The 15,377-nt window shown below is 39.6% G+C and overlaps 1 protein-coding gene across 1 annotated transcript in view; it reads right to left on the bottom strand.

The window, feature by feature from the left end:
• Positions 1-15,377, bottom strand: part of CLIC4 (chloride intracellular channel 4) — a 60,753-nt gene that overhangs the window by 18,408 nt on the left and 26,968 nt on the right. The window contains exons 2-3 of the mRNA XM_074976109.1: positions 9,123-9,232; positions 712-837 (exon numbers count right to left, since the gene is read on the bottom strand). Coding sequence (XP_074832210.1) covers positions 712-837; positions 9,123-9,232 — 236 coding nt within the window. The remainder of the gene's footprint in view (positions 1-711; positions 838-9,122; positions 9,233-15,377) is intronic.

Genomic DNA, 15,377 nt, shown 5'->3' with positions numbered 1-15,377 from the left:
GATTCCACAAACAATATAGTGATTATCCTTTTTCTTATTCAATGAACTAGGAAGGAACACAGAAAAGCTTTCTAATGGTAAAACATGCAGGCCACTGGTATTTGCCATTCTTGCTTGAAATGAACTTTTCATTTTAGCCAAAAGGCTGAACAGTTGGTACTAGAACAACATCTGCAAATACAAATCTTGCAAAAATAAATCGTAAAATAGGTTTCCCTAATGGTTTAATGTTAATGCATGGCTTACTGAACTGGGGCTCCATTTTGATTACATGGAGTACAATCTTACTAGGATGGCCTGTATAACCCTGCCTGTGTTCCAGCACACAACTCCACCCTCAAACACCAAAACCAAAAAATATGCAGGCTCAAACATGCATTTATAAAAACAGTAACCATTAGTTACAGATAATATCATCTATTTCCACACTGATTTCTGCCTAAACAAATGGGTATTTAATCTAAAATATGGGTTTTGGATGAAATATTTAAGGCCTCTATCTATATTACAAATATTCAGATTTTAGTTTATCATGCAAAGCACCTTAAGCTTGGCTAGCAAGCAAATAATTGCCCAATTTATTGCAGGTAGCTTCACCAAAACCAGGAATTTAAAACTAAGGAACATAAACAAATTTGAGGTCCAATATCGTGAAGGCTGATGTTACCAAATAACCAGTTCCTAATCCATCTCTCTCTCTGTAATACTTACTTGGGTGGACACAAGACATCTTCAAGGAACTCTTCAATCTTGTTCACATCTGTTTTCACTTCACCATTGTAGGTAATAAAAGGTGGATGAGTGCCTGGAGCCAAGTTCTGAAGGTCAGCTGGTTTCCTATGGTGGGATACAAACATTTTAAAATTACAAACAATTTGAAAAGGAACAAGTGAACACAGAACAGCCATGATCCTAGCTATCAGTGCTATCTCTAATCATGGAGGTACTGCCTGAGTCCTAACTCTGCACACCAGCTCTGCCCCTCCAGTAGATTTAACGAGAGCTTCAGCTGTGCAAAGGTGCTTCTGCTCAATGCTTTCACATTTTGTGAAAGCTACACTTCTGAAGTTTTAATTTAAATGTGTGGTCTTTCAGAATTTGTTCTTATTCTTATTTCTCTTTTCAGATCTCCTGCACAGGAATAGTAGACTATAAAAGAACCTCAGATCTATAAGCACCTCTCAAAATGAAGGTTATTGGTAACTGAAATGTTTGTAATTCTAAACAAAACATTATGGCTGGTCTTTCGAAAGTTTATAAATGAACATTGACTTGATACAGCTTTGACACTTTACTATGCAAAACAAAAATGCTTTTAACCATTCTAATTTAAAAGAAAGCAGCACAGAATCAGTTTCCTTACCCAGTCAATTTAAAAAAAAACAAACAAACCACCTTTCCCTTTTTATGTTTTCAATCATTTAGGTTTAATACAGCACAGTACTGTATTTGCAGGGTTGGCTTTTTATGTTTTTGCGACGGGGGTCCTGTTACTACTGCTTGATTGCAAATAAGTTCCCAATGAGGTGTGCGGTTGATCAGTCAGGTCATAACTCTGATGTTTTAACGTAAGTATATTAGAGCCTATTTTGAGACATTTAGGGTTGTAATTTCCTTCTTCAGCTCCAGGTCTCTCTTACCCTCAATCCATGTAGCAACCTGCATGGACCTGGTCTGCATCTCTCATACTTTTATTTCTAGTTTAATGTATATCCATCAGGAAAAATTTGGATGTGGAGAGGTAACACACCATGCATGCCATTCTCCGCTGACAAAAAAAAGGGGAAGGGGAAAAGTGTGCCCTAGCAACAATTCAAAGAATAGAATTTTTTTTTATATATATAAATCTATATGTGTGTGTGTGTGTGTGTGTGTGTGTGTGTGTGTGTGTGTGTGTGTGTGTGTGTGTGTGTGTGTGTATAAATAAATAAATAAATAAATAAATAAAAGATTTTTCTTGACAAGAACCATGAAGTTGGAGGGGGAAAAGTAGGGTATCACAGTGGCACAGTCCTAGTTACTTTGATTCTACAAAGATAAGGATGACGTCAAGTTAAATGCTTGCATTCTTCTAAATTTAGTCTTTTTATAAGGAGATTTGGTGACAAGTCTTGCTTTCTAGAACGTCTACCCAGAATGCCTTTCACGGCGTATTTCTTGTGGCACCTAATCTATTTTATAGGCACTTGGCTGCTACTTTTTTTTTCCCCCCTTAGTTGGCAACAGATGACAGCATACAACGCTGCGTGGCTGGCACACAGCTTTTCAATGCAGGCCTGCATGCATCCACCTATTCACAATCATTGTTTTGAGTAGTTTATTCCTTTCAACACAAATCATGTTTGACTGCTTTTTCATTTGTAGCAGCAGACATATGGAAGCAGAGAGACATTTAATGTGTGAAGCCAGAAGCTAGGAAGTTCAAGTAGGGGACAGGAATAAAAGGTACAGGCTCGATCTAAAGTGTAGTTGAAAAATAGCTTCCTTGAAATTTTCTCCTATCAGGAACTTCCATAGAATTCAGTACTTCCATGTTAGTGGGACAGTCTTAATTCAAATAGGAATTGCAATAGTGTGTGTCCACTCTGCCGTCTTATAATGGAAGTTAAAACCTGGACTGAAGCCAGTTATTCTCTATGGCCCAGAATAATTTCTGACAAGTATAAATAGGAATTTGAGGTTATCTTCATGCTCAAGATGATGTTAGGGTGTAATCTACAGAATTAGACTCAAAGAAACTCCCTTGTCCACATCTGTCAGTGAAACAATGCTAGGAACAGTAGGTTTAAAGAATACTGTTTCAAACTTTTTGAGGAAAAGAACAATGGTATAGATAACAATTTTAAATTCAATCAAGCATAGGTATAGTTACTAGCACTGTTCTCTGTAAGCTGAGCATTGGGCAGCCACCCAGGAGAGGTTTAAGTGCCACCCAGGAAGCAGAATGCCCAGATCCGCCCACAGCTGGTAGCACGTGTTTCTACTGGTGGTGCACATAAAATTTATTGTGCACATGGATGAAAAACGAGAGGAACATTAGTTAACTAGTAATGCAGAAATCTGCAATAATGTAAACGCCACAAAATAAAGATGTGCTGAATTTCCCTGGCTACAGCACAAACCCTTTTACAGATGAAGCAGGAGGAGATATAAAAAGCTTTAATGGTTTGGCAGATATATACAGGATCATTTGTACTTATGCTATAAGCATACCTATGCATTACAAGCAGCTGACATTGCACATAAAACTGAACCAGAGACTTCATTGTCAATACTTAAGTAGCTCAATGTTAAGATTAACACCCCCACTTTCAGTCTGGGGGTATCGAAGTAAAGATATCAGAAATCAGAAATTGAGGCAAGAGTGGCAAATTTAGTTTCTGTGTAGTTCTCGTTCATTGCAGAGTGACATTACTGTCTGTCTTTTCTCCCCCCCACTGTTTTATGCCAGAGGGCTTTGAAACTCAGTTAGTACTTTACCTTTATCTTAAAATGCAGCTTTGTAGACGCACCAGAACTGCAGAAAGTCACCATGGCCCCTTTTCCAATTTTGCACATTGACTAGGTAAGATTTTTTTCAGGTATTTTTATTTTAAACAAACGTAGCCAAAACCACTAGAGTTGTACTAATGCTATCAAAGACATGGTTTAATTTCAGAAACAGGCAAGGCTGCACCCTAATGAGCTACCAAAAGGAAAGGTTTCTATATGATTTCAAATAACTGTCTATAAGCTGCACTGTGCCCTTAAATGCAATGGACACGAAAACAAAAGCATGTGGAGTAATGCACAGCCCCTTGTATAGTACAGAATATTGGGTCAACATGGTACATTTCATCCAAGGAGCTCAAAGCACTTTACAAACAAAGCCTCAAATACTGGGAGGTTTGCCTCCTATTTTACAAATGAGGTAAGAGGCACAGAGTTTAAGGTCCAAGTAGAATGCACAAGTTTTCTACGCCAATCAGCAGCACACACTCTCTTAGAAATACAAGCCACAATTGCAAAGTCACAATCCCAAACACTGTTTGATTATCTATGGGTTTGTGTAACACTGCAGCTAGCAGCATGTTTCTATGCTCCCCAGCTTGGACAGGCAGATATACATTAGTTCTACTTGAGGTAGAGCGCTTTAGAGCGCCGCATAGTTGGGTGTAGTATGGGCAATGGCTCTGGCTAGCCAAGCAGACAGGTACGTCGGGTTTAAGCAATCTGTACTCAAGCAGCTAGCCTGTGTGACGCCTGGCTACGCTACTACTTTAGTGCCTGCCTGAGCTGAGCTCCTTCCCAGCTGCAATGTAGACATACCCTACAGGGACATGCGATTGTATTCATAAAGAGCTCATCAGTCTTCTCAGACCATATGGCCTCTGCCTTCACTCCTTTGGTGTTCAAAATAAGAGGTCATGGGTGTGCTAAAAAGCTATAGTCCAGAAATTACAGAAAACAGAATGTGGTCATAAACATTAGTCCTTATTTGAAAATTATAACAAGTCATTTTCATCTATATTGTGCCTCGTGGATACAACAGAAACCTTGAAAATATTCTTGTTTCTTTAAGTGAGCTTCTAAAACAGTATGGAGGAGAGGCTGGCCTGCACGGGAAACCCAGCCACGTGTAAGCCAGAGTACCTGTGACCAAGGCATGATTTGCAGGCCCACCTACGACATTGATCAAAATTGTGCTCTGCCTGCACAAGAGGTAAAGAGACGGGTACTGAGACACAGCTTGCAGACTTAACGCTGGCTGATGAGCATGAGGACAAGTATGCGCTCCCTTCTCAATACTGGCTGCTCTGAGACGAGGATGATCTTGGAAACCACAGGGAGCATCTGTACCACTGACCAAGGAACCAACAGCATTCCCGAAACCAGCATTGTGGGGAAGATGACTGGTGCTGAAAGCCTGACCAGGATCTGGAGACCCTGTGCTCAGATGCTTGTTAGTGGGGGAAATGGGGCTTTACACAGAGCAACCTGTCCTTTGAGTGGCAGCCAGAGCATATAGAACAACTAATTCTGGTACGCCATGGCTGCTGTCGGGAAGGGTGCCTCTGAAGGTCTACATCCAGCCTCCAGCAATGCATATATTGATGCGCAGGCCCCATCATGTCCCTTATGAATCCTGTGGGGATGTGGATGGTCCTATCTGCACAGGCCAGAGAGCGGGAGGTCTGAGCTTTCGGAGACCGAGGTGCAAACAATGGCTTTCCCTGTGGCAGGGATTGGTAGCAGCTGGCATTGATAGCACTAGCATAGAAATGAAATCCTGAGCAATCTGGAAAGCTTCTGGGGTGTATGGAACTTGGATAATCTGGGGTGGAGGGCGGGGTGCGACATGGACTGACATGCGCCACCTGGGATGGTGCCTTCTCAGGCATGAAATCCACACCTTGGTCTCCTACCTATTTGAGTTTACCCTTTCAAGGACCCAGGGAACTTGTCTTTGCTTGTCTTCTTCGGCCTTTTGACTGGGACTACTAATGAGGAATGGTGCTGACTACTTGATGATGCCTAGGAGCACTCCGCAACGAGGTGCTGGTACTTGGTGCTGAGTCCGAGCATTGGTCTTGTGGGGCAAGGCAGACTCCATTAGCAAAGCCATGAGGCAAATAAAAAGGGACAGAATTAGGCCAGGACAGTAAAGATCTGCAAACCCAGCACTTCTCGCCAACATGAGCCTTTCCCAAACACTGTAGGCAGTTTTAGTATGAGTCACTGACGGGCACAGGCCTCTGGCAACCAGCACATACCTTAACGCCAGGGTACCCAAGCATGCCCCATCCAGAGGCTAACATCCCTGAAGCCTAACTATGCTTTTAAGACATAACAATGAATACTAAGAGGGAACTATTTGCAAGTGTAAAATGAAGAATTACTAGTAAAGGAGCAAAAGCAAGGGCTGTAGCAAGCAGTTCCAAAGTCCTATCACAGGCTCAAGAAGAAATTGAGTGGGGAAGGGGATCAGCAGTGCCCTTGTACAATGCAGCATCTGTGCACCCCTCGAAGAGGGGCTGGAGCCAGTCCCTACAGATACTGCTGAGGGGAAATCTTCCGGCACCAGTGTATGCGGTCAGCGCACACATCTACATTGAATAGACATGACAAGCAACCAAAGAATACTTTTTCTGAACCTGAAGGTTAACATGGACTATGGTAGCATTTAAAGCATGAAAACTCCTCCTCATCATGTCCAAGTGCTGACACTTATTCCAGAACTCTTCCTTCAGAGTAAGTGTCCGCATATGAAGTTGATCAGGAAAAACTCTATACAGAGAAGGCTGTAAAGTGGAATAGCATAGTAAAACCTGTTTAAAGCTTTTGCAGTGGGTTACTATGATTAAGTTGTGTCCATACAACACATGCTGACTACAGAAGCACATCTCCGAGAAGCACTGGTATAAATACACTGCTAAGAAGAAAACCTTCCCTTGCCTTACACAGGCTACGGAAGACATAATTTTATCTATGGGCAGTCCTTAAGGAGGGATAATTATGAGTGGAGTGTCAATTTCAAAAACTGAAAGAGTATTTTAAGAATAGAATTTCAAATGGTGTACACTAATGCTCCTCAAAAGGATATCTAAATGCAACTGAACACAAGCTTGCCTTGAACTTTATCACAAGCTTAACAATTTATACACTGACGCCCCTCTCCAGGCATCAGAGCAAGTCAAATTTCTAAAAATTGTGTCACTGAAAAAGAAAAGAATAGAGCCTCTGTCTGACTGCATAGAAGCAAGAAATGTAGAGGCTCAGTGAAATGCTGGTATGTCACATTTAATTCAGTCTGTGCATATTTGCTCGTGGCCCTAGTAACTAACAAACAGTTGAACTGAACTACAAAATTTTCTTTTCTTTGCACAGTATTATATTTGACACAGTTTAGGAAAGGAAAATACACATCATACAAAGTCAGTCAAACAACATTCAGTTCTGGTTGCATATCCTAAAGTTACTTTTTTCTGAACTTTTGTACCAAACCATTACCTGCTAAGACAATTACAGAATTGAATTACAGCTCCAGTATATCTTTCACTTAAGGCCAAACACTGACCTTACAGTCTCAAAAATAAGTTAGTGCAAACCAGGCCTGTCATTATTTACAAATTGTATTATATTGCTAAGCAAAAGGGTGGTCTGCAAATACATCCACAATTTCGAGGTTAGTGAAAATGAATTAATGAGTGAAAAGTTTATAACACTGCTACAAATGAAGTCATATCAAAGATATTTAAATGTGTTCTGTCTCATGGCTATATAGAGGAACAGTGAATACCCATACTGGATTACTGGTATGGAGTTCACCTCAATCTGTGGTGCAAAAATGTTTGTTCCAATGCTGGCAATATCATCAAAAGCTAAAAGCTAAGGATGTCTCATGCTGACCTTTTGCCAGACTCTTTGAAAGAACTCTGATCGCAACATCCACATATTTTCTTGTGGAACACAACGCATTACATTCTTTATGCTCAATAGGAAAAATTAAGTTTAGAATGCCACAGGCTTTCCCTTCTGTCACTATAAAGTTAGCCAAATTGATAAATGTTTGTTTTCAACCCTGATTAGTTTTATGATAACTTTCTACCGCAAACTAAAAGCAAAGCTCTACTGAATTTCATATTAGGTAACCCAGTGGCCAAAGCCAAACGCCTGTAAAGTTTGCATACCTGGTTGTTTCCAGCTCTGCCATCATTTAGTTCTGAATAATTATTGGAATTACTCATTTTCTTTCTGCACTATAGTTTCTCCATGTATAAATGGGCATAGGTTGATACAAACCTGTTTCTTGTAAAGAGCAGACTACACTGCATTTTTACTCATTCTGTCATAGAAAACATTTCTTATACCAATATAAGTTTCTAAATATGCATCTTTGTTTTATGAGAACTTATATCAGACATCTGAAAGGGAGGATTCTAAGAGTTGTGTCCCACAACGTGAAACTGTCGAAAACTCATAGGCAGATGATCTTTGGGATCCATCAAATGATTCTTTGTTTGGTAATTCTTATATATACACAAGAGCATGTGTAGTCTGCAATACAATTAGTCACTGAAAGTGGATAACCTGAGTCATCTGTTCTAGGAAATATTAACAGTGTGTACCTGTTGACAAAATATTTTCAATATGTAATTTTCTGTGCTTGGCACCAGGACGCTGTCCAACTTTCACTGTGACCCAATGCAAATTTTCAGGTGTGATTCTCTTTAGGATATACTCTATTCACCCCATATTAATATGGGCCAGGAGTATATAAAGTGATCTAGATGACATAATATAGTTTATTTTGTATCCTATTTATGGCATAAACTGCAGGTGGCCTTTGACAAGCAAGTGCATATTTCTCTCCTAGTTCACTAATACTGATTCTAGGTTACTGCCCTGTTTGTCTCATTTTAACCAGAATTGTGCTGAGCCATTCATATTAAAAGGACACACCCTTGAAATTTAAGGCTTGAAAGATATTAACGTACCCAGGGGTGAAGCTGCAAAAAAGGAAACTTTGCTGAAAATGTGCACAAGGGCTACATTTTTGCGTCATGTCTGACAACTTATTCTCATACAGTTAGTTCGGTGTCTTACACTGAACTATTTGTCTATTACTAGAACATTGATGCCTTTGTGCATGACAAAAAAGTTTTCCTGAGATGATCAAGCAACAGTAACTGAGGCCGTGTAGGCCAAGCTCCACTTCTCCAAAAGGTTAATATTGGAAAGAGGCTAAATTAGCTTCTCAAACTGTGTCTGAATTATGAGCTAGTTATTTACAGTTCTTGTTTGAAGTTAGTGTCCTATTTTACTTGTTCAGTTAACAATGAAGACACTTACATGTCTTTCCAAGACTTAACTTTACAGAAGTCATTATCAGACATTCAAGCTGGCTTTCAAAAACGAAAACAGATGCGAAAACTCAAACCTTGCAACCATCATTCAGCGACACACTGTCCAATTATGTGCTTTAAAGATTAGACCATCTTGGAACATACCCAGGGATTGCTGAAAAAAGTCAGTCATGTTTGAAATAAAATGCACTATGTAAAATTTGCAAGCCGTAAACCTAAACACCTCAGATTCAGTAATGAAGCTACTGTACATTTGGCATGGAAACTGTCTCTTACCTCTTCAAGTCAACTGTTGTGACACTAAACACTACTCCCTTGAGCCACAGAATCATGAAGAGTCTCTGTGAAAATGGACAGTTTCCTATGCTTTCACCATCACTGCCAGCCTGTGAAAGAGAACAGTCATTAAAATCAAATGGCAGCCGCAGATGCGTAATCCATTTTGTGTCACACACGCCACCCCACGTTACTGGAAGGTCCTAAAACAAAACAGACGTTTGGTCCAGGTCTACTCTAGACGATAAGTTTGAATTAAGACATGGAACTTCAGCTACATTAATTGCATTAAATCAAACCTTGGAAGACTGACCTCGAGAGTGTTGATTCATGCTTAAGTATAGACATAACCTCATTAGTAAGGTCTATGCGTCAGTTTTACTCTACATGTCTGCACTGTGCAAGTATTACTCAGCACTGACAACTATCAAACTCCCATCCTAACAAGCACAGAGTTCAAAACAAAGGCTGTTCCAAAGTCCTGCTCAGTTTCCTTGAGGGATATCTTATGGATATTGTATGGTAACATCCTACAGAAAGGATTCCTCAGCAAGTTTTAAACGAAAATGTCCAGATTTGAGTTCCTCAATCTTCTTAGCATTGCATGAAAAACAGATTTAAAAGGTTTTTGTTATGAATATTTCTATTCAACATCTGGCTTTCATTTCATCCTTTAACCCTCTGTGGCAGGGAGAATTCTATTGAATTTAAGTGGTTACTGGTAGTATAGACTACATTGGATTAAATGTACACAGCAAAATATTTGTATTTGAGAAAAGCTTACAGAATATTTGCAGTCCACAAAAGGTAAGACAAATCTCTTCTCCAAGAATCTTGCCAGCTAAGATAACGTAGGAATACAGATATACATCTTACCATCAAAATGATATATTCTACTTTCCAACTTCCCCTCTAACTCACCAAGGTTAGTCATTAATTTTTTCACAGTAGTCATGGGAGAAATATATGCTGAAGATAAGGAAGTTGTTTTATGAGTCATTTTCCATATGAAAGGATGTTTCAGAAGTAAGGTTTTGGTTTGCATCCACCACAGACTGAAATCATTGACAGCTAGGCCTTGGTACGAGGTCTACTTTCAGATTGTGGGAAGGGGAGGGAGGGCTGAAGACATCTGAGCAACAGCATGGCTGGAGAGTGAATGAGCAACAAGAGGGTATAAGGTGCCTCCTTAACCCCTGCAACACAAGTTGGGAGGTGACCTCTACAGATGAGCTTCCGAACTCTGGGGCTATAATAACCAAGGATAGCAACTGGGAGTGGGTGCAAAGAAGGGACAGGCACATTAAAACAGAATTTGTACATGTGATGTGTGTATGAATCCTAATTGTGTCATTTTCCCAAATTAATGCTGAGTTATTTCCCTCCTTTTAAAGTTTATGCAAACACATCCACACCCCCCTACCCCCAACTCTGTGGTTGAAAGAGGGAAACTATTGCCTCTCAGAAGTGACTGGGGGTGGTACGTAATTGTCCCTGCATCACTGAGTGGGAGTTCAAGCCACTTGTGATATACTGTTGAAAAGGAACCCCCCAGATACTGAACATAGCCCTTGTTGCTCCCAATTCTCTCTGAAAGAAGAGTTATATAAATAAGATGACAACAATGGAAAAAGCTGCAGCTCAAACTCCTAAAATCCTAGCTTTTGCCCAGGCACTGGTTTGTTGTCCTCCCAGTAGGCTCAAAGGAAATCAGCAGCCAAGGATCATTAAGGAGAGGTGTGAACTGCATGCCTCCCTTGGGAGTATTAAGTCTGGATGTCTTCATGTGTTTTGTTTGTTGCCAAATTGCTTTTACTGGTCATATTTTGTGACCTTTGTACAATTATTCTTTGTAACAAAAGCAGGACTAGTATTTTCGTGGAGGCGTCAATTATACTGAGGCTTTGTATACTTGTAAAGCTGAGTAACTCATTTCCATCTTATTATCTATGATTGTACAAAAAAACTACTTTTCCACGTAGTTAAAAACGGCTCATTGTTGAAATATTAGACAATTGAAGAGCTTTTTAACATTAAGTGGCAATTAAACTTCTTCACATAACATCTACTGTCAACATTCCAGATAATTCTATTACTCTTTTCACTTATTTCCCTTCTCTTGAGGCAAACTGATATAGTAATGTTCCACCCCATTACTGCTGCTACTTATATACTGAGCTATACTACAGTGTGCCAATTTCAACTAGTGGAGTACAGTAAACTTATATTTGGCAGCCCCAGGACTGGGAGGTTTGCCAGGTATTCAAATATTCTGGATAATAGAAAGGTATACTGAGCAATACATAACACTAAATAAAAACAAGACTAGCAGAGTACGTTATTTACCAATAACAGTAGCATTGTACACTGTAAACTTGTACTGCATCTGTATTTACTTTCACTACACTATACTTGTGGAAAACATAACTATTTACTTATGGTTAAAATGCCAGTTATTTGAGAGCTCTGAATCATAGAATGCTGGATATGAATGAGTTTACTATATATCTCTATTATAATGCGGATCTTCTGAGAAAATGCAGGAATCAATATATGCAGTCATAACTGACACCATGGTAAGGCTATTTCATTCATATACCACACGAACAACTTTCTTACAGACAATTTATATTTATCTTTGTCTTAGACCAACAAAGATTCATTGCATGATCACAATTAAGCACTCCACAACATGCAACGTGTCATCTCATGATTGCTTTGCTAGGACAAAGCATTTGTACGTGTAAGCACAGCGTAAGTAATATGCTTTTAGCATTCTCTGCAGAAAAATTCCCAGACAAGAGAGATGGGGTTAAAAACAAATTTATTAAAACATTTGAACTGTATAGTGAAACACGGAAAAGTCAGGAAATTTGAAGACTGGACCAGTAGTTCAGAAGAAAAGTAGCCTACATTTTAAGAAGTCTAGAAGTAATCTTAAGATATCTTTATCTTATGGATTTCTGGTAATTACATTCCTTTATTTTTAAGATAAGAAAAAAAGTTCATCTAAAGTTAACCATTAGGAGTATTTGTTTTTTAGGCCTGACATTTTATCCTACCTATACTCACATAAGCCATCTAACAAAAATAAAGTATCATTATGTAATTTATCACAAATCCAACTAGAATTGGTGTTTTTCTTGAAATCCCAGCCAGCATTCCCTGTATCCTAAGCGCTTGGGTGCCCACCCAGGAGAGATTCAGGTGCCACAGCAGCCCACAGCTGGCAGCATGCATTTCTATTAATGGTGCACATTCACACATGGCTTGGTGCACATGAAATTTATTCCACCTATGGATGGAAAAATTCGAGGGAACTTTGGTTCTAGACTTTCAGCTACATAAAATGCTCAGTTTCTTTTTTAAATATATGTTTCTAGCCCTCGATTCTGTAGGAAACTTGAAGATGTGAAAAACTCTAAAGGCTCAAAGACTAGAAAGCAAATGAAAACAAAATATTTTTAAAAATTAAATTAAATTAGTTGCTTGATTTTTAACACTTGGTATTGGTCATAGTCCATCTGTCAGCCAGGACACAACATATATAGTAAGTCCTCCTGAAAGAGCCCTTCTCAGAATAGTCACCTGAACTGAGAAGCAGACAGAAGTTTTGCAACAAGCTCTGCTACCCTAGCATTCAATAATTGCACAAAAGCAGAGTTTCTCAATATAGATCTACTTCAATGAAGCTGATAACCTCAGAAAAGCATCCTTACCACAGGAGTCCTTATGAATATTAAAGACCCAAATATGCTGTAGAAACTGTTACCAGCAATATCCGCTGGGTGCTGATGACCTACAGTATTTCTAATCTGCTGAAACATTTTCTTGGACTCAGTGGTTCTGTTCCTGTAAAAATGAATGCCTGCAACACTCCCAGCCTGCAGGCAGCACAAAGTTCATAAAAGTTCACAAGTCAGTAAACAACCATGAAAGTACCAGCAATCCTTCAAACATTCCAAAACTCCTTGGAGATACAACCCCCAAATAAGGACAGTTGAACTTAGAGTTTGGAATCTGCAGAGCAAGCCACTTTTCACACAGGATGTTGCAAGAAAGTCCAGAACATTCAACAAACAGTAAAATTATTATGAAAGAGCTTTAAAAATCAGAAGTACTACAGGAGTGGCTGCAAGGCAGCCTTTAGAAATTTCAGGTAGTTTTTGGTTGTTTTTTTTTAAATCACACACAGTTAGAAAAGAGTTACAAACCTGGTTTATAACTGTGGCTTACCTACAGCCTTAGCTGCAAAGCTTGTACTAGGACGGGGCTGGCAACCAAAACAGCAAGAACAACCTTTTTTCCTCCCTCCAAATTTGGTAAAACAAAACTCAGTAATTCTGGAGCTAAAATGGATGTGAATAAAACTATTAGCAATAAGATCAAAACACAGATACAGTATCACATCCCACAATGCACTGCACATATAAAAGAGCAGCTAACCAACATTTGGAGATCACATAAGGTCTGTTATTTAGCTATGAGTTGGACTTACTGTTGGGCTTTTAGATGTTCACCATTTATCAGAAATAATCAGGAGGGGTTTCTTGTGCTTTGCAATTAGAGCATCAGGTGCCACAAAGTCTTTAAAGAGCTGCATGTGGATCTGGAGCCACAGCTTGCAGACCCCCATACTAGAACTTCATAATGATACCCAACTTCCATATCCTCTCTTCTCAGCATTTCATCTCGAAGACTAAGCTCATTACCACAAATACCTCTTTTGTTAGACTGCCTCATCCTTTGATTTATTTGCTATAAAAGGGACAGATAAGGCAGTTTAAGTCACCATTTTACCATGATCATGTAGGATTTCCAGGAAGAAAAAGACAAAACCCAGGCTAACCATCTGCAGATTATGTCTTAGTATTTAAAACTGAAAATATTTGATATATTGGTGATACTAGATTTCACTATAAGCCCCTTGGAATAAAACTGCTATGATACTGAAACATGAAGTATGTAAACAGCTCACACCATCTCCCATGACAGTAGTCAACAAGGAGCTACTCGTAAGGGAATGAACAGCACACTTTGGTCAGATAAGTCCTGTAGCGCCTTACAGGCTAACAGATTGTTTTTTGGAGCATAAGTTTTCATGGGCAAAGACCCACTTGCCAGATGTAGATACTAAAGGCTGTTATTCTGTAAGATGCCACAGGCTTCATTGTTTTGCAGACAGATTAATACGGCTACCCCTTTAATATTTGGTCAGAGAATACTGCACACTAACTAGCTTCTCACCACTAACAATCTTGCGAAGTAGCATTGAGTGGTGGTCAATGTACAAAGGTCAAAGCATCACAAGTGCTGCTACTCAACCTATATCATCCCTAACAGTCCTCCAGCAGCTATCCCACTATGCTTGACACTGATCACTTTGTCACAGCAGTGAACTCCACTGTTCAGGAGTCAGCATCTGAAAGCTCCTGCAAATTTCTGAAATGCATTTTTCTGCTCAGCCTGCGCATGCATATCTAGCAACTTTCCTTTGCTTTGTGCAATTGTTCAGCTGACCATGCAGGCTACATACTCCAGATGAACTCTGGCCTCAGGAAGATAGGAGATATTGGTTCTCCTAGGCCTGTGGAAATAAGAGGTTGCATACGTACTGCTGTGGATCAGCCATAGAAATGTGGTCACCTATAAGCAGATTGCCTGAGAGATGTGACAGGCATCAGCAGAAGTGCCATATGAAAGCAAAGGAACTGTGGCAGCACATCAGAAGGCCCAAGAGGCCAACAATCTGGTGCCAAATGACAGATCTGGAGCTTTTTAAAAGAGCTGCATGCCACGCTTGGCAGAGACCCCAGGACCACACAACTCTGGATACCTCTGAGGAGCCCAAGATGTGCATCTCTGATGTGAACAGCAAAGCCTACTACTAGAAATAGTTCCTCCCACTTGTATGTCTTACCATGTCAATAACTAAAGAGTTTCAGGATTAAACTTGTTAAAACATTTCACACAGCATCACAGCATTTGGTCCCTCTCAACGTTTATTTTGCTTACTATTCAAGTATTTCCCCACCCTCCAAGTGCCCAGAATCAGTCCTAATTCATTTAAAAACTGGTAATATTCTCTTTTTGCAGAAGATCACAATCTTCAACTAGTTTTAAAAAAAACTTACGTAGCATGTTTAGTCAAAACCTTCTCTACATGTGAGCAGAGAAGATCTTTAATTACACAGCTTTACCTGGCACTCTAGTAGATAAAAGTCGCTTGGACTTTCCTACATGCCTTACATGCAC

Source organism: Carettochelys insculpta, chromosome 24, assembly GCF_033958435.1.
Source record: "Carettochelys insculpta isolate YL-2023 chromosome 24, ASM3395843v1, whole genome shotgun sequence".
NCBI classification, from domain to species: Eukaryota; Metazoa; Chordata; order Testudines; family Carettochelyidae; genus Carettochelys; species Carettochelys insculpta.
This window is presented reverse-complemented; position numbering and strand designations above follow the sequence as displayed.